General features: G+C 34.9%; 5 protein-coding genes across 5 annotated transcripts; 3 read left to right on the plus strand and 2 right to left on the minus strand.

Annotated features, from left to right (window-relative positions):
• Nucleotides 1-828: 828 nt before the first annotated feature.
• Nucleotides 829-2,847, minus strand: CDC4 (SCF ubiquitin ligase complex subunit CDC4; the record flags this gene model as incomplete). The annotated part of the gene is made up of 1 exon (XM_003956397.1): nt 829-2,847. One exon carries the CDS (start codon nt 2,845-2,847, stop codon nt 829-831), a length of 2,019 nt encoding a protein of 672 aa, XP_003956446.1.
• A 1,532-nt stretch (nt 2,848-4,379) lies between these two features.
• Nucleotides 4,380-8,051, plus strand: SMC1 (cohesin subunit SMC1; the record flags this gene model as incomplete). The annotated part of the gene is made up of 1 exon (XM_003956398.1): nt 4,380-8,051. The coding sequence occupies one exon, from the start codon at nt 4,380-4,382 to the stop codon at nt 8,049-8,051; it is 3,672 nt and encodes a 1,223-aa protein (XP_003956447.1).
• A 314-nt stretch (nt 8,052-8,365) lies between these two features.
• On the plus strand, nt 8,366-14,761 carry BLM10 (proteasome activator BLM10; the record flags this gene model as incomplete). The annotated part of the gene is made up of 1 exon (XM_003956399.1): nt 8,366-14,761. One exon carries the CDS (start codon nt 8,366-8,368, stop codon nt 14,759-14,761), a length of 6,396 nt encoding a protein of 2,131 aa, XP_003956448.1.
• Nucleotides 14,762-15,321: 560 nt separating this feature from the next.
• YIP5 (Yip5p) lies at nt 15,322-16,248 on the plus strand (the record flags this gene model as incomplete). The annotated part of the gene is made up of 1 exon (XM_003956400.1): nt 15,322-16,248. The coding sequence occupies one exon, from the start codon at nt 15,322-15,324 to the stop codon at nt 16,246-16,248; it is 927 nt and encodes a 308-aa protein (XP_003956449.1).
• A 200-nt stretch (nt 16,249-16,448) lies between these two features.
• SUT1 (Sut1p) lies at nt 16,449-17,669 on the minus strand (the record flags this gene model as incomplete). Its single annotated transcript, XM_003956401.1, has 1 exon — nt 16,449-17,669. The coding sequence occupies one exon, from the start codon at nt 17,667-17,669 to the stop codon at nt 16,449-16,451; it is 1,221 nt and encodes a 406-aa protein (XP_003956450.1).
• Nucleotides 17,670-19,079: the final 1,410 nt, after the last annotated feature.

Below are 19,079 nucleotides of genomic sequence, written 5' to 3' on the forward strand. Positions count from 1 at the left end.
AATATTACCTCCTATCTTGTACTTTCCCATTCCTTTCTTCTGATTGCATATTTCTAAAAAACTGACCCAGAGGAGAGGCAAAGAAAGAAAGAAAGAAAGAAAGAAAGAAAGAAAGAAAGAGATGCGACGACAACGACGACGACGACAAGAGTTTTCACCACACAACAAGTACGGGAATGGAAAATTAATTACAGAGAGAGACAGCAATCATCAATTATACAACAACCGTAAGAAAAACACGTGTAAAATGAAGGAGAAAGGAATAATCGTTAGAAAGTCATCTTAGCCCTTCTTGTTGTTCCTTCCACTGTACGATGAAGTACTTACTTACAATTACCATTAATAGTACAAACTATCCGATACTATCCATATTTACTACTGCAAATTCAACTGGAAACCGCAAAATTGGTGATTACTTTCCCATTGAAATCGGCCGCGTCTACGGCTATTTCTCAGTGATTTTCAGTTCTCCCTCTCTCAGGCATTTCCTCTTGAAATTTTTTTTTCCTTTCTTCGCCCTCGTTCTGCTTGGCCAAAATTTTCAACGTGTGATAGAATCGCGCAATTCTCCTTGGCTGTTTGTGAGCACCGCTGCTGCTAGTAGTACTAGTGGCGAATATGCAAGTGTTCATTGATGGATGAGAAAGAGCCACTTCTCGCTTGTAAATATTATCATTATTCTGTAAACGCTGCTTTTTACTATATATAATTCAGATATATATATATATATATATATGCGTCTTTGTATATTCATATTTATGTGCATGGTTGAAGACATGTGTGCGAGATAAACAACGTAGCCTCTTATAGCTCCGTATACTACTTCTCTTATAATCTTATAGTCGGTACAGTTTCAAAAATACCAAAGTCTAACATTTCAATGTAACTTTGCCCATTTTTCTCAACTGCCGCAACTAATATTCTACCTTTAAAATTAACGGACCAAATTTGTTCTGCATCTCTTAGGATATTCGAATGAACTAAATTACCATTTCTTAAATTATAAATGTTGAATTGGCCTTCTGATCCACTCACTAATAAATTGTCATTCATATAAAATGTTGTAATTGCACTCAAATTACTATGATGATATGCAAATTTACGCGAATAATCATTTGAATCCCATCCTTTCAATGTACCATCAGCCGCAGCACTCACCAAAAATTTATCAGATAATTTTAATAATCCAACCAATGCTGTGTGTCCACTCAAAATCTTATATGATTCGGTGATCTTAGTACACATTGTACCAGAACAACTAATTGTTTGGCAAATACCATTTTTCCAAATATTTTTCAAGTCCCATACCCTAATTGATGAATCCATACTTGCAGATATACATCTTTGTCTCTTATAATCGTATGTCGTAGAATAAATTCTATCCGTATGGCCAGCTAAGATATAAAGACATTTCATTTGGACAATATCCCAAACCATTAATGTATTATCGTATGAACCACTAATTACAATGTTTCCATGTCCCGAAACGGCACGCACCGAGGCTAAGTGACCTCTTAACACACCGACAAAATATGGATTTTCCTCTGGTGTATCATAAACAATTGGCCATCGATTAAGATGATCGTTTTCACTGTCACGGTTATAAACTTCCGGTGATAATTTCCAAACATGTAACGTGTTATCTCTTGATCCAGTAATAATATATTTGATACCTTTAAATTCCACAATATCAAGACATCTAACCGTTGATGAATGCCCCTTAAAGACATGGAGACAACATCCACGTTTGATATCCCATACTCGTACGCAACGGTCAGTGGAACCACTTACTACAATGCCATCCATATCATATTTTAATGCCCAAACCCCACCTTCATGACCACTTAATTCTAATAAGAAATTTTTTGTATTAGAATCATATATTCTAATCATCTTATCATCTGCCCCCGTTATGACATAATCATCTTCAAATTGTAAGCACGTAACAACGCTGGTCATATGACCTCTTAGAGTGGTTCGCTGTGGTATAAATTTTGGATTGTACCAATTTTTTAAAATTTGACAATTGTTCAAAAAGTCAAATTTATAGGCATCTTCAATATTTGACATAGTAGGATATTTTACTCTTAATATTTCCACATATTTTTTAAAATTCTCTTTACTGACAAAACTCTCAGAAATTAGTAAATATTTCCAAAGGTACGGCGTATTATGAATGACTTTATTCCAATTTGTACAAACCAGAAAACATGATACTATGTCATTGAAAGATAAATTCGTTAAGATCTTTAATGAAATTTCCATCGGTAATGACGATACAAAATCTCTTTTTAGATTATCTCTCACTAGTGTATTCAAATCAGCTAGTTGACTTCTATCCAAATTTCTCAGAAGCTGATATGCTATATTTTGAATTTCCGTTTTATTTAAACTCTTAATCTCATTCAATATTCTATCAAATTTATCGTCTTGATTTTCTTCTGTATCAGAGCCTGCTATTCCCTCTGGTGTGCTCATTCCTGATGATGCAACAGGAGATAATGGTAAGGCGTCTTCCAGTATAGTGTTATTCGTTGTCGTTGTACTAGTAATATTTGTATTTTCCACCTCTTCCGTATGTACAGGAGTAGTTACGATCTTTAAGGTAGTTGAGTCATTTGCTTTTAATCTTTTATTCTCACAGTCATTACTATTAGTGTTACTAATGCTACTTCTCGAAGTAGAATCTCTTTTACGCTTTGACAAATTCAATATTTTATTTTGCTCGTTGGAATCAAGCAAAGAATCGTAACTATTTATTAATCTGTTGCCATTTTGCTCATTAACTTTATCATTTATGTACCTATATGGTATTGGAATATCACGTAATGGATACTGTGATGGCATAGTTACACTTCTATAACAGAAAAAAAAGAGTATTTCAATATAATCGTGTCTAAACTGGGTTCAATATCGAGTAGACAATATATAAATCAGTTTAAACAAAATCAAATGGAGCCTTCGAATTTCACTTTTATTTCAGTCCAAAATTTAGAGGTAGTTCTTTGCTTAAAAAAAATCCTCTCTTATTTCCTTCCTCTTTGATCTTCGGGTCGACTTGATAAATTTTCGAATACAGAAAAGCTAGTAATATTAATGAGATGACTAAGATACGTTACTTATAAACTATTTGTCTGCCATGATGAAAATATGAATGGCAGAAGCCTTAAGAACCACCTGTGTGTATTCGCCACCAGAAGCCACTCACAGGTCTCTAATTTTTATGATTTTGAATGTTTGATACGACAACAAGACTTACTCCGTCACTCATAATGACTGGATTGTTGGTACGGGAATTTTAAGAGGAACACAAGTCAGTCAGTTGGTATTGAATGTGTTGCTACCACTGCTCGCTATCAGCAGAATGTATTGTTTAAAAGGAAAGGAAAGAAAAGAAAAGAAAAGAAAAGAAAGACAAAGAACGGAGTTTAGTGTAGTTTCTCAAAGACATCCTTGTTAGAGGCAAGTAAAACTGCTTTTGGATGAAAAGTTAATAAGTAGCCCACTCATAATACCTTACCAGCCATTAGGCGAGGCATTTTCTTGATACTTGCTTTTTTTTTTTTAAAATTCTCAAATGTATAACGCACTTCTTGAGGAGCTTACGGGGATGTTATCTCCTGATGTGGTATTTCAAATAGAGTGGCCGATCCTTTTGAAGAGCATCAGACTGAAATATTTCGCATTACAGGACCGAATTTAGCAAGGGAAGAAGACATATGTAACTGTTTCTAAGGGCTAGACAGCATTCTTATGTTTGTGTTTCAGAGAACGTATCCATGGGCAGTGTGTCTTTTCCTCCTGTTCAAATGTAGTGAACTGGTAAAACCTTGAACATTTGACCTCTTTGTTCACTCATTATCTGTACTCTATTATATAATAAAACGATAATATCGCTAAGTAGTAATTTTTTTCCTAAAGGCATGCAGAGGTCGAGCAAGGCCTTCTTGCAACTTGGGATTCTAATTATTTATGAAATAGAGGACGTTGAAAGGTTAGCAGATGATGAAGTCTAAGGCCTATAGAACTACCGGATTATGCGATGTTGTTGTTCACATGAAAAACACATACCATAACGCTTGCAGCATGAATGTCACAATCAATACCACCTTTCAATCTGTGCATTTTAACTAATAGATTTCTAGAAACGGAAGTATATGTAATTCTGTCGGACCGAAAATGCAACTTCGTGACCTTTTTACCGCGTGAAATACCACGATATTATGGCCTTCCGCGTAACGCGTTAAGATTTTTTTATTTCATAAAGTGAAAATGATAGGAATAATATACATAAAACTTCTATCTATTTCAGTGGAAACTTCAACGAGAAAACTTCATAATTTGCAATTTCGAACAATTCTCAGGCTCCCAGTTCTACAATGGGTAGATTATTAGGTTTAGAATTGTACAATTTCAAATCGTACAAGGGTTCTGTGAAACTTGGCTTTGGGGAATCAAATTTTACGAGTATCATTGGACCAAATGGGTCCGGTAAGTCGAATATGATGGACGCGATCTCATTCGTTCTTGGTGTCAGAAGTAGCCATTTGAGGTCAAGCATATTGAGGGATTTGATCTATAGAGGTGTCATTACGGGTGAAGACAGTGAATCTGATGAAGATGGCAGTGTAAATAATCCCAGTACAGCTTACGTTAAAGCATTTTATGAGAAGGAAAATAAGACGATCGAATTGATGAGAACCATTTCAAGAAATGGAGATACCAATTACAAAATAGGTGGCAAAGTAGTATCATATAAAGATTATTCATCGTTTTTGGAATCTGAGAATATCTTAATTAAAGCTAAAAATTTCTTAGTGTTCCAAGGTGACGTTGAACAAATTGCGTCACAATCTCCGATGGATTTATCCAGATTATTCGAAGAGGTATCCGGTTCTATCCAATATAAAAAGGAATATGACCAATTGAAGGAAAAAATGGAGCAATTAAGTAAAGCTGCTACAGAATCAATTAAAAATAGAAGAAGAATCCATGGTGAATTGAAGACATACAAAGAAGGTATTAATAAAGATGAGGAATACAAATCAAAAGTCGCTAAAAAGAAAGAATTGCAAACCATTCTTGTTCTTTGGCAATTATATCATCTAGAACAGAAAAAAATCAATATAATGAAAAACATGGCTGATACAAAGTCAAAAATGTCTGTTTTGAAAGATAAAATTCATAATGAGGAACGTAATTTACAAAGAGCAAAGACATCTATTGCTAAAGAAATGTCGATCATTACAAAGAAAAAGGATAAAATAGATTATAAACTCAAAGAAAAGGAAAAAATTGCTTCAGACCTCAAATTAATAAAATTACCACAACTATCAACGATAAAGCGGATTGGCAATATTGAAAAAAGAATTGAATCCTTTGAAAAAGACATTGAGAGACAAAGTAGCTTTGTTGAAAGATTCACCAATCAACTGAAGGTTGTTACAAAGACAAAAGAAGCCTTTGAGAGAGAGCTAAAAGAAACTTCTATGAATTTTGATAAATACCGCTTGAATGATGAAGAAAAGGAAAATTATCAGTCATTGAATGAAAAGTATTTGACCTCTGGTGGATCGTCGATTGAGGAAAAAATTATGATCAACGAGAATGATAAACAAGAGGTAGGTGAAGAATTGAATCGTTTTGAAAAACTGATAGACATTTCAAAACAAAGAATCAATGACGTATTAATGGTTGAACTTGAGAATAATCAGTTACGAGCCTCTGAATTGACAACATTATTAAATGAAAAAAACTCAATTCATGCAGAAAGGTTGAAAGAATTAAAGGGACTTCAATCAGATATTGAGTCAGCAAGTAATCAAGAATATGACTTGAACTATAAACTAAGGGAAACTCTGGTTCAAATCGACGATCTAAGTGCAAACCAAAGAGAGTCCATGAAAGAAAGAAAACTGAGAGAAAATGTTGCAATGTTAAAGAGACTTTTCCCAGGTGTCAAAGGTCTTGTATACGATTTATGCCACCCTAAGAAGGATAAATATTCTCTAGCTGTCTCAACATGTTTGGGAAGAAATTTTGATTCTGTCATTGTAGATAACGCCTCTGTAGCTCAAGAATGTATTGCATACTTGAAGAAACAGCGTGCAGGATCTGCTTCTTTTATTCCCTTGGAGACTATTGATTCCGAGATACCTACATTGTCAGTATCTAACTCACAAGGATGTATACTAGCTATAAATGCCATTGAATATGATCCTCGATATGAAAGGGCAATGCAATACGTCTGCTCTGATACCATTATTTGTGATACATTGGTAATAGCTAAAAGGTTAAAATGGGTTGAAGGGGTTAAAGCCAAGCTGGTTACGCTAGAAGGCGCTCTTATTCACAAAGCGGGTCTGATGACAGGTGGTGTGTCAAAAGATAGCAATAACAGGTGGGACAAGGAAGAATACCAAAGCCTAATGAATTTGAAAGACAAGTTGATCCATCAGATTGAGGAAGTCTCTCAACAAGGACGTGCATCTTCGATGAAAGCGAGGGATTTAGAGAATAATTTATCAGTCCTAAACACGGAAATTTCAAATGTAAGAATTCAATTGACTCAGATTACTAGGTTAATAGATGAAAATAAAATCGAATTAGGTTATCAAAATCGGCTGATAAATGAAGAATACTCTCCAAAAATGTCGGAACTAAATAAAAAAAAGAATAATCTAGAGATCTCAATAAGTAACTTGCAAACTGATAAAGAGAAACTTCAGGATATAATTTTCGCTGAGTTTACAGAAAGAGTAGGTTTTACAGTGAAAGAATATGAGAGTCATTCAGGGGAAATCATGAGGAAACAAGGGAAAGATTTGCAGCGACTACAGAATGAAATTCTAAACGTTGAAAATAAGCTACAATTTGAACAAGAAAGGCTCTTTACAACTAAGAAAAGAAGTCAGAAAGCCAAATCTGATCTAGAGAAAGCTAATATCGAATTAAAAGACCTAGAAACAGAGGAGAAAAGTCTTCAAGAAAGAATAAAAATTATTGAAGTTGAAGTCGGATCTCAAAGTGAGGAATTAGATGAATTACAAAACATATTCAATGCCAAGCAGCGTGATTTAAATACGACCGATGAAAACTTGAACGAATTACAAATGAATATGCAACTATGTAAGCGTCAAAAGAATGAATTTACAGAGGATGTTGAGAAATTGGATTTGGAGAGGATCAGTATTTTGAAAAACTGTAAAATATCCAACGTTTCAATCCCACTACTTTCAAGTACAGGTCTAGCAGATTTACCTCTCACTTCCTTGGATGATGAAGCTAAAAATATTTTCAATTCAATAGATATCGAATATGAAAAGCTCCCAGCTAAATTCAAAGAAAGTGGAGCATTTTCACTCAAGCAACAATTGGATACTGAGATGAAAGAAGTTGAAGAGGCGCTTAATGTCTTGCAACCAAATGCTAGGGCTGTTGAAAGATTTGATGATGCGCAAGAGAGATTCGAAGTAGTTGATACTGAAACTGAAACACTAAAGACAGAAGAAAGAAAAATATTGGCACAATTTTTAAAAATAAAGAAGAGAAGAAGAGAATTATTTGAAAAAGCCTTCGAGCATGTCACAAACCATTTAGATTCCATATATAGAGAGCTGACACGAGATCCTCATTCATCAGCGGAATTGTCTGGAGGGAATGCATCTCTTACTTTAGAAGATGAAGATGAGCCCTTTAATGCTGGTATAAGATATCACGCTACACCGCCACTGAAGAGATTTAAAGATATGGAATATTTATCTGGAGGTGAAAAAACGATGGCAGCACTCGCTCTGTTATTCGCTATTAATTCCTTTCAACCAAGCCCATTTTTTGTTTTAGACGAAGTTGATGCAGCATTAGATGTAAGAAATGTTGAACGGATAGCGGCATATATTAGAAGACACGGTAATCCAAACCTACAATTTATTGTCATTTCATTGAAAAACACAATGTTCGAGAAATCTGATGCATTGGTGGGGGTATATAGACAGCAACAAGAGAACTCATCGAAAATTGTCACGTTAAATTTACAGAACTACTCGGATTAATCAAGTTAATAACACAGGTGTGTAAATGTTTGCTAGCAATTGTGTAAGCTGTATAGGTGTAATAGAATAAAGCATATATTTTGAACCACAGAGTCGCCATCTCTCATTAGATTACGTGATTTATTTTTCTCGCAAGTCAAAGGAATCTCCGAAGAACTCAATATTACGACATGGAAGCGAAGATTATGAAAAAAGGACATTTTCTACTCCCTTTAAATATTATTATACAAGATTTATATAAAGTGCAACAATATTTCATCGACTTTCAATTCACACAAGGTCACTTATCTAAATAGTCATTTAGCAGCATAATTATGTCAGGTGAAGAGATCAAAGCTCCTATTCCCATCAAAAACAAGGCCTTATTTCAATTGCAATTACAGGAGAGGCAAACTAGGGGTTTGGAAAATCCAAAGAGGGCAAGGACACCTGTAATAGCACGCTCAGAATACAATTACTTTGATAGGTCTAGAGCAAAATCATCAACGCCAACGTTACCATTGGGCGTAACGCCAGTCGATGTAGGCGGTGGCGAAAGACGTTTACAAGATAGACTGAAATATTATGGTTTAGACTTTCCAGAGAGTAAAGAAGAATTCTCCAGAAAATTTTACGATCAATCGTCTGTATGGTTTGGTAGAAAGAAAAAGCCTGAATTTTCAGCTGAAGAATACTTGCCATATAAAACAGAATCACACAAAGAACAGGCAAAGTATCTTTGCCATGTCCTAGTTAATTTATATATTGCAATCAGCTCACTGGATATACAGGGATCGATTTCAATATCGAGTAAAGACTTGACAAGGTTAAAAAAGGAGGTTGATACTTTGGCGCTAGAGACTGATTTATTTAGGATATCCCAAGCTAAACCTGAGGAAAATTTCTCAGATATGGGAGATGATAGCGAGAATGAGTTATACAATGAAGATGATTATATTAATGCTAGCGCTCCTGATATCAATGCTACCGGAAAAATAACAGCTAAATCAGCAACGGTCATAAACGTCAACCACTGGACGAACGAGCTAAAAAACTGTTTACTCTTTGACTTCCCATTATCTCTAAGAAAGAGCTTGGCGACGGTCTATTACTACTTAGCGCTTGTTCAAGGCCAAGCAATTTCTAGAGACTTACATGTCGAAGTTTTTGAGATTTTGGTTGATGATGACGATGAAGGTACTGACTATACTCAATTACTAAGGGAGTCTGGCCTGGTACTAGACCATAAAATCCTCTTCAATTTTTTGCTTGCGTTTTTACCATATCCTGATTCAGAACATAATCGTTTCGACCTAAGTTCAAAGGAAGATCTTCAGCTATTTCGAACTTTGCTGAAATTGGCGTACTTTGCGAAGCCATTCTACGAGCAAAGCGAAGAACTACTTAGCTCCACCATGGGTATATTACTATCTAATTTTTCACCTTCTACTATGAACATAGTTCTGCCAATAATAACATCATTTGTTCCCTGTCAATACCATCCTAACTCGAAAATAAGTGATTATTTTCCATTTTGTTTCAGCTTATGGACTTCTGTAAGTGCAACAGTTGCGGTTGACACTCATCTGTACGAATTTGTGGGTGACATCGCAGAGGACATTTATATTAACTTCCAGAGCAAAGGAGATAATTTTTTAACAGACAGCGGAATTTCTTTCGGACCTTATGGAGTCTTTTCCGAAGATCAAATGACCTTTATGTTCAATAGATTGCAAGGCCATTTGAGAACAAATGGGCAGATTCATTCCTACGCAAGAACTGTCAAACCTTTTATTTACAATATTCATGGTTCGGACAATGAGGGTTTTTTTGGGAAATTAAAGAGTTTACTCAAATCTATAGAAACATTTGTGCATCCCTCGAACAGTGGGTCCTGGACAAAACCAATTGCTAAATTTATCCATTCATTTATCAAGACATATCATGCTAGAGCTGTTAAAGACAAGGATATACCTTGGGACAAAGATACTCAACGTTTACGCCTAAATGCTGAGTGCCACTCCAAAATTGTTGACCTTTTCTTGAATTTGTTGCTTATTGGAGCTCAAAGCAAGGATCAAGATGTCACAAATTATTATATATCATGTTTTGCTTACCTGGTAGATTTATCTCCCAGGAATTCTTCTTTGATTTTTGACAAAGTCTTGGAAGATCTTTACGATATGTTCTCGGGAGAGTTTATAGAATCTAGGCACAGAATTACTTCTAGTTTAAAGCAATTCACGAGGGTAGTTAGGTTTATGGTCGAAGATAAGGCTTACAGAATTCATATTGTGAATATATTGTCTGCACTCGTTTCTAAGATTGATATGAACGACATTTCATTAACTAATAACATCCTTAACGCAATCGTCTCTATAGTGTCCTTCGTACCTTTAGAAGATTTTGTAAAACAGGGTGAGTTTTTAACGTTCCATTCACACACGCTTCCATTAGCTGAGCAATATTATTATTGTTTGAAGGATGGATCATTGTCTAATTTCGCTTACGACGATAAAACATTAGATGACGCATTCAGGGCCTCTACTAGTGGATTTAAGAATATCTTAACCCTTTATATTGACAAATTATTCCAGCTGGTCGACATCGAATTGGATGATAGCTTGTCAATTAAGTTGAACCAGACAACGATGCTTATGATTGAGTCAATGTCAGATGATGTATTTAAGCATTTCTCTGACATGTTTCAGAAAAAATTTTGGGATAATGAAGCCTTCAAGGAAAAAGAACCCAATTATGAAATTATCACCATTCCTTTAGCCGCTATTGTAAAGAGAAACGTAAAGCTTAGTGAACAACTTGTTGATTTACTATTGCTCAATTGTCGTGAGCAGATAGAGAGAGGTGCGGGTTCTGTAAGAAGTTTTTCGGAAATACATCAGAGAGACGTTAAGCTAGTACTTTACCTAACCGCTTTGAATGACATTTTGAGGCATTCTAATGTAGCAATAATATCATTCCATGCTGAATTGATACAATTCTTGAAGTACCTTTTCAAGGCAATTTCCAATCCTCCTTTGAATGTCATAACCTCTATCTTAGTGCATAACATTCTGGCGAGCTTAACAAGCACTGAAATAATTGAGCAGAGGATGTTTTCTGATTCCATGAAGGTTAACGTAGAGGATAGATGGGGTGGATTGCAATTTGATAAAAGAAAATTTTCAGAAGAGAGTTTGGCGTTCAGGTGGCACATTCCAAGCGAAACTGAGGTATCACTGGCAATTCAGATATTTGACGAAGTTGTCGCCTACTGCATAGATGAGGTTAATAAATTAATTTCCCATCCTCAATCATCGACAGAATTTACTGATGAGCTTCAAAAATATATCCTGGTACTGACGCATGGGCTTTCTGGATGCAGTCTTTTGTTTGATCCCGATTTCAATAAAAGTATCAATGGCAATAAGACTGTGACATCTCCTTCCTATAGGGAAAGGCTTGTTTTACTAAAAAATCTCAGAGAGAGGAACTGTGATAATCAAGAATATGATATAGATATCGAGCAAATTACGTCTAGAGCAGAAGATGAAGATTACATGGATTCTAATAATACGGGAAGTTTGGAACACATGCAAGGTGACGAAATTGCAGTTCATGATGACTATACTGAAAATTTACCAGACATTGATTCAAGTGTGTCAGAGGTCCCATCCGCTGTTGGGACCCCAATACCAGGTCATACAGGGCCTAATTCCTTCATGAATTCTAGCGTGGTGTTCAGAGATCTCGACATCTATACTTGCAATTATTACTTCGGTGCCACTGTTGAAGAAAGAATGAGTAATTTACAATACTTCGAAGTACATAAGATTCGTTCCAAAATTGGTCTATTTTTCCATAAGTTGTTCAAGTTCTTTTCATCGGAATTTAGTACAAATAGTAAAATTTTTCAAATTTTACTTCATGGATTAAAAGTTTGGTTCGTAGATGTTGGACAAGAAACTATATTCTCGGAGGATAATGGTGCTTTTATAGATTTGGATTTTATTGAAAACATTCAATCTTTGGCTCACTTAAATGATTCGTTTACTAGAACGTATTTAGCAGCTAAAGTTAATAATGCGCATCAAAATAGAGTTTTGTTACACTCTACTAACAGATATCCCTCAAAATTGGAAATTCAACTGTTAAAGGATATTATATTAATGGCAACTTCAATTTATCCTGGAATAAACCAGGTTGGACAAGCTACACTCTCCCACTGTATGAAACAGCTAATTGGATCTTACTCGATAATTATTAGACAACTGATAAAATTGCTCCAAGACAGCCTGACAGCGGAATCTTATACACAGCTTGAGGTATTATTGAAATGTTTGTCAATGAAAAAACTCCATCGAAAACTTATCTCCGACTTTAAGAACGTGGAAGAAATGACAAGATTGCTTCTCGACTGTTGCCACGTTAGAGAACTTGACATTTCAATGCATGCACATAATATATTGGCAGATTTATTTTCCAAGATCCAGATTCCAACTCGGATTTGCGTCTATGATGAAAGAATGTTTCTGCCTTTAGCACCTCCTGATTGTAATATACATTTGCAAGTTGAGGCAGTGAAACAAGCTAAAGATAATAGAAGAGAAGAATATATCGACGTATTAATAGGGCTGCAAAAAAATTTGGTAGAAAGATTGAGAGGTGATGAGCTTAATTGGAGGACTCGGTTACTCATTATCAAGTTGATTGGAAGGTTGCAGTCCAATCTTGAGTTTCCTTCTAATGAAGATGCCATTTCTGTCATAGTAGAGCAAGCCCGTACTAATCATCCCACGATAATACATTTCATAATCAAAGTCTTATTGAGTATTTTCAATAAAGTATTATCTTTATCGTACTATTCCTATGATGTGTCTAAGAGTTACGATAATTTATTTGATCCAGAATATATTATAAAATTGAAATCAACTTCAGCTGAATTTCAGCAGGAATTCAGATCTGAAATGAATAATATTCTGGATCCTAAATATTTTATTGATTCTAAGGCGTTTGCAGGATGGCTATGTTGGGGGAATGACCTAAAAGTTGTGAAGACAGGTCAAGCTCACTTGGCATTACAAAACAATGAAATAAACCTATTGACACTCATCGGGAAGTTACTGACGAAGGGATGGTTAAGTAACATCGTTTCGACCCTCATCAAAGATAATGAAGCAAAAGGCTCATTCAGTAGTAGTGAAGTATCTTTTTTTGCTTTTTTGACAATTATTTCCTCCCAGGGTTATTCCGAGTTTACTGTAAAGGAAATATGTAGTATGTGTCGCCACTATTACGACGTGACAGAAAAGGCATCTATCATAATGTCTGTACAGATTGTTGCTGCGCTAATAGTAGCTAGCAGATTCTTAGATACTAAAGAGACAGAAATCCGCGATTTATTTCTTCAAAGTTTTATGTCAGAATGCCTAAATGGTGATTTGAATCAAGATGCCGCAGATACTTGGTCTACTTTGTTTTGGTGGCTGCCTACCATAATAGATGTAAGAAGGTGTCCACCTTTTATAGAAATCATTTCTAATATTTCTAATCAATCAGATTTGAAGTCAGATTCTGTGAATCATCAAGCTTCTAGATTACTAATGCTGAGAAACTTGAGTGTGAGTCAAGATTTCAGAACTTATCATCCCATGGAGATAGCGGAACATTTGATATTTGATCATCCCTATGACCAAATGAGAGATGCTACAGCTAAATTGTTCAATATTTTAGTCCAAACAGAAAGTTATCTTTCTGTTGAAACACCGGAAGAATTATTGCTCTCCTTATCGAGGGAATCGGATTTGGGTAACATTTTGAAAAGAGTAGCACCTTATTTGGACGAGATAATAAGGACTAACTTTTCTGTCATTGCTGAGGAATATGTGAAAATCGATGGCATGTCTCCCCAAATCGTTTTAAAGTCGAGGTATTATTACCTCAGCTCCACCATGTTTTATTGGATAACGCAAATGTCGAAAGGCTCAAATAGGGTAGTTCTAATTCCCTATCTTGTTGAGTATATTCTTCCATTCTTGGCCAATTTCACAAATCAAAGAGACTTGTGTCAATTAGCTGGGATACATCCAGCAAAAATTTACCTAGGTCTTTCATATTTGCCCATTAGAAAAGAATATTTTAAACCTTTATTAGCCTATTTAACTGCTGAGACTTCGAATGTTTCCTCTTATGAAATAAAGATGCAACTTTCTTTCATCGAATTTTTCTTATCTTCTAATCTATTACAGTTTGGCAAAGGTGAAGTCAAAAAAATTATCAATTATGTGCTAGTTCAGCTTTACAATACCGCATACGTTGAGGTCAGAATGAGAGCGGCTTTGGTGCTGTCAGATTTGGCACATAACTTCGCCGAAGAAATAGACTTAAGCAATTTAGTTTCGAGATTTGAGAAGTCTCTCAATCAGTACACTTGGGCAGAAAAACAAAAGCGCTCAAAAACTGATGTAACTTTACATGCCAGTGCTTTAGGACTCGGTGCATTAGTTAGTGCATTCCCTTATGTATTTCCACTTCCAAAATGGATTCCCCAAAGATTGAGTACTTTGTCTTCGTGGGCTAGGACTAATGGTATGGTGGGTACAGCGGCAAAAGATACTATAAGTAATTTCAAGAAAGTTAGGTCGGATACATGGAAATTTGATAGACAACTTTTCACAAATGATGAGCTAGAGGATTTGGAAGGTGTTCTATGGAGAAGTTATTATGCTTGATCTGTGCAATGTATTTAATGGAAATTTAACAAGCCTAAGTAATAGAAAAGACTCTTTTTATATATATACTTTTTTTGAAAAGCCAGCTCCTTTCTGTATTTCTTATTTTGGAAATGTCATTAGGTCGACTTTATTTTTTTGAAAGTACAGTCTTTCTTTCAATTATCAAATGAAAGCCCTTTTGAATGTTTTATTAATACTTTTCCCGTGCATGATTAAGTGCCTCTACCCATGATACATTAAGAAAATCTTCCTGGCCAACTAAGCTATATAATTTCAATATATAATATTATTATTGTACTGTTTTTTAAACATTAGAAGGTGCTTCGATTAGGTACTTTGTTATTTTTAGTGTTTATATAGAAAATAAGATGTGTCAACTCTTTATATCCTGCTTAGGCGAGTGTGCTTTTTTTCACTCAGTTCTATCAAACAATCACCGTTAGAGATAAAAGAGGAACATATTTTCTTAACCCTGATATTGAAAAAAGAACAACGTTCGAGTTCTAAAACTAACAAAAGAGACCTGACATTTCCCAGAGTTAGGTAATTAATGAACAATGCCGAGTCATAATAACAAAGCTGACGTCCTTTTAAATATTGATGATGACCTGGATGGTGTTGACGATTTTTTATCGGAAGAGCCAAATCCATTTGAAGATGACCGTCCAATCCTTAGCGATGAAGCACCAGAGTTAAATCAAGACAAATCATCAGCAAACGTTCATAACACAGATTTTGGCACAATGAGAACTATTCCTCCATCGTATGACGAAACAATTGCAATTGACAATGAAAATAACGGAAACATCTCGAATTCCGATAGAGGAAATCTACCACCAGGGTTTGTTAACTTTTACTCCCAGTATTTCCAGTTATCTACGGAGACATTTAAAAAAAGACTTTTAGCAAGTTTGAAATTCAAACCATCAATATTTTCAATTAGTAATCAGAAGGAAATATTTGGAGCTGTGTGGATTACGCTGTCAATCATCCTTCTAAAGTTTATATTCCCTGCATTAATAAGTTTAATATATGACGGAATTATTTTGGGCCTCAAGATTAACGCAGGCAATAGAAATGAGAATTTCATATCATTAGTACATTGTTTTTGGCTCTTTGGTGTTTATACTTTTGTTATTCCGCTTCTTTCGTTACAGTTTATAGCAAGAGATGAAAATTCATCCATTGGTGAAAATTCCAAGAGCCCAGTTGGTTTAATAACCATTTATGGTTATTGTAATACTACTTGGGTTTTTGTATTTCCAATTTTGGATATATTAAAAAGATTTGACAGTGCGAGATACGTCACCATATGTGAATGGGTCGTAGCAGCACTAGGTTGGTTGAAAATGATTCACTTTATGTATTTCCAAATCTGTTATGAAAGACAAGGTGATGCAAGTCCAAAGTTGACCACTTCCTTACTTGCAGTTATTGCTTTACATACCATTTTCTGTGTTCTGGTTATGCTATTTTTATATTAAAAAGACGTCATGAGAAATTTTGGAATTAATTCGGTAATAGATAGCTTCTATTACAATGCTGAAATTTATATATAAATGTAAATATATATATTATGAGTAGTAGAATTCCTTTTAGAATCTACCTTTTTTTTGTGTCAAACGTTTTATATTGTCTCTTAAATGTAAAAATCATTATAGCTCATACAATAAAATTGAAATTTTCAAAAACCTGATTCTTTGTAATCTGAAATTTCAATGTCGTAAATAGTCTTATTCTTAACTCTTGCTGAAATTTTTGAGAAAACATTAATATCAGCCCTGGTAAAACCTTTAGAAAATAAACAAATGCAAGCATTTTTCTTGTTGATGCCGTTATTTGAAGCATTTTTCCTTTTACAACATGAAAGACATTGTTTGAATAAAATCAGCTTGTCAATATGTTTGACTAAGAACAGTTGGCCATTGTTAGCATTATTTGGACTTGTATTTTCAATGTTGTCATTATTACTGTTAATAATAGTCTCTAAAGTATCTTTAGAAATATTTAATTTCAATAAAGTTGATTTATTCTGTAAAATATCATCATTAGTTAGAACGTAGTGCAACTTATTTGAAAATAATGTAATAATAAATTCATCCTGTGCTAAGATTACAATTTTAGCGTCACATTTAATTTTTTTCAATCGACATTTATCACAACTTGGTCCTACTCTTTGCCTTTTTGTCGTTGTATTTGAGTTTGAACTGAAAGAAGCTGATAGTGAAGGAGATGGGGATGAAGAAGTAGACAAAGGGGATGCAGTTCTTCTGTTTTGATTAATACTCATTAAATTTTGAACAGGAGAGTTAAAATTTAATGAAATCAGTGGAATAGTTTGGTTTTTCATCTTTCTATCTAATTTCATGTACATATTTTGACTTGAAGAACTGATTGGTATAGGTTGTAAATGCTGAGGTAAAGTGTGCTGTTGTGATTGATTCTGAGACAATGCCGTGTTGGGTCTTGGAGGAGGCGTATTAATCATATGAGGGACGTTAGAGTGCATTGAAGGAGATATAGATGCACTAACTGGCATTGTGGGAGGAGGCGTTATTGTAGCAATATTGATGGGACTATTGCTGTCCAAATCGTTGTTGCTGTTATTTGCCATCGGATCACCAGTTCCTTTAGCTAATAATTTCGGTCTCTTAGTTGCTAAAAAGGCCAGATGGTCTAGACCACTTTCATTAACGTTCGCCTCTAACGGTCTTTTAGGATAATTATTATTGGTATGGTCATCATTTGTAGTAGAGGATGAAGAAGATGGAGAAGATAAAAATGGATCAGTTACGCCTGATCCCGTATTAATGTTGAAATGTGATAACTTGTGTTTTATAAAGTTCAAATTTGGTAACAAAAGAGGAGGCAGTTCCTGATCTTTATTGGAAACTGTAATACTCATATTTTAAACTATGGAAAAGTAAATAATGAGTGAAGGAAGAAAAATGCTTGATTACTAATGAAATAAAAGAAAAAAACCGATTGGTATTATGCCTAGAGTCTGTAAAAGCTGAAAAAACGAAAAGCTAATAGGGTTTCTACCAGGTGAGAAGATAATAACGAAAGGAGAGGAAGGAGGCGTGAACTATTAGTGAATACTATAGTAGTATGTATTAATCTATATCAAAAGTGAGGTGGCAATGTAAAAGAGATTGAAGGAAAAACGTTATAGCGTGTATAATAAGCAGCGGAACAAAGGTTGAATAAAGTCAAAAGGAAAATTGAAAGTCAAAAACCCCAGGTGAAAAAAAAGTAAAAAGCAAATGAAGGCGGAACTTTAGTCCGTTAACTTTATATAATATAGTATGAAGATGTAATGAACGTCGACGAAAAAATTATGTCGAAATAGCTTTGATCCATCGACAGATGAGCTTAGAAATTTCAGTAAGAATGCGGACGTCCCGTTGACATCGAAAAATAACGAAATTCTGGTGGATTAGATCAGCTTCGAAAAGAAAGAAAAAAAATTTTCTTTCTTTTTTTTTCTTCCGCCGCTTTTTCTCTCGGAGGAGGCGTTTGTGCCTACAGGCCCATCTTCTTGCCTGCTCTTCTCGCCCAGTTACTCTCTCATATCGAGTTTTTATTTTGTTTGATTTTTCTTGGTTTTTCTCCCGTACGTCGAATCGTGAGGGCTACAGGAGCGGACAGGCACAGCAAAAAAGAAAAAAGAAAAAAAGAGACCTGAAAAGAGATAACTCCAATTTTTGAGATGTGTGTGCGTGACGGCGAGGCAAGGTAATAGCATAGGTCTTGAGAGCTATCACTATCTAGCATGAAGTATTTATAGAATGGATTCAGAATATATAGAGCTCCGAATGGTAGCCTGAAGAAGAAGAAGAAGAAGAAGAAGAAACAACGGAGAAATTCTACTTCTTTTTTATGAACATATTCTTATTAGCTCGATTGTTTTGCTTTCTGAGGAGTTTCTCTCTGCGTCGTTTTCTCTGTGATTAGTTGAAAATTTCGGTGTTTTACTTACTGCATTCCGATCAACATTAAAACCCGAGAAGAGAAAAAAAAATGCATCAAGAACAAAAGACAGCCAAGATGATAATGATGATACTGTCGATTTTCTTCGTGATTTTAAGGTAAAATCATAGTAAGAGCAGGACTAAATCAAATCAGTTGCTTTCATTTTGTCATAAAAACTCAAAAGGAAGACTGGGACGACTTAACTTCTTATTTCGTTGGACTTAATGACGTAGAAACGGAAGTTGCTACTTAAAGGTAGTATGCCCTCAAGAATTCGAAGACTTGTGTAAAGTGGTATGTCAAGATTGGCAATTAGCGTTTTGCCGATGGCATTTTATGG

The sequence above is a fragment of the Kazachstania africana genome, chromosome 3 (assembly GCF_000304475.1).
Source record: "Kazachstania africana CBS 2517 chromosome 3, complete genome".
Classification (NCBI taxonomy): Eukaryota; Fungi; Ascomycota; class Saccharomycetes; order Saccharomycetales; family Saccharomycetaceae; genus Kazachstania; species Kazachstania africana.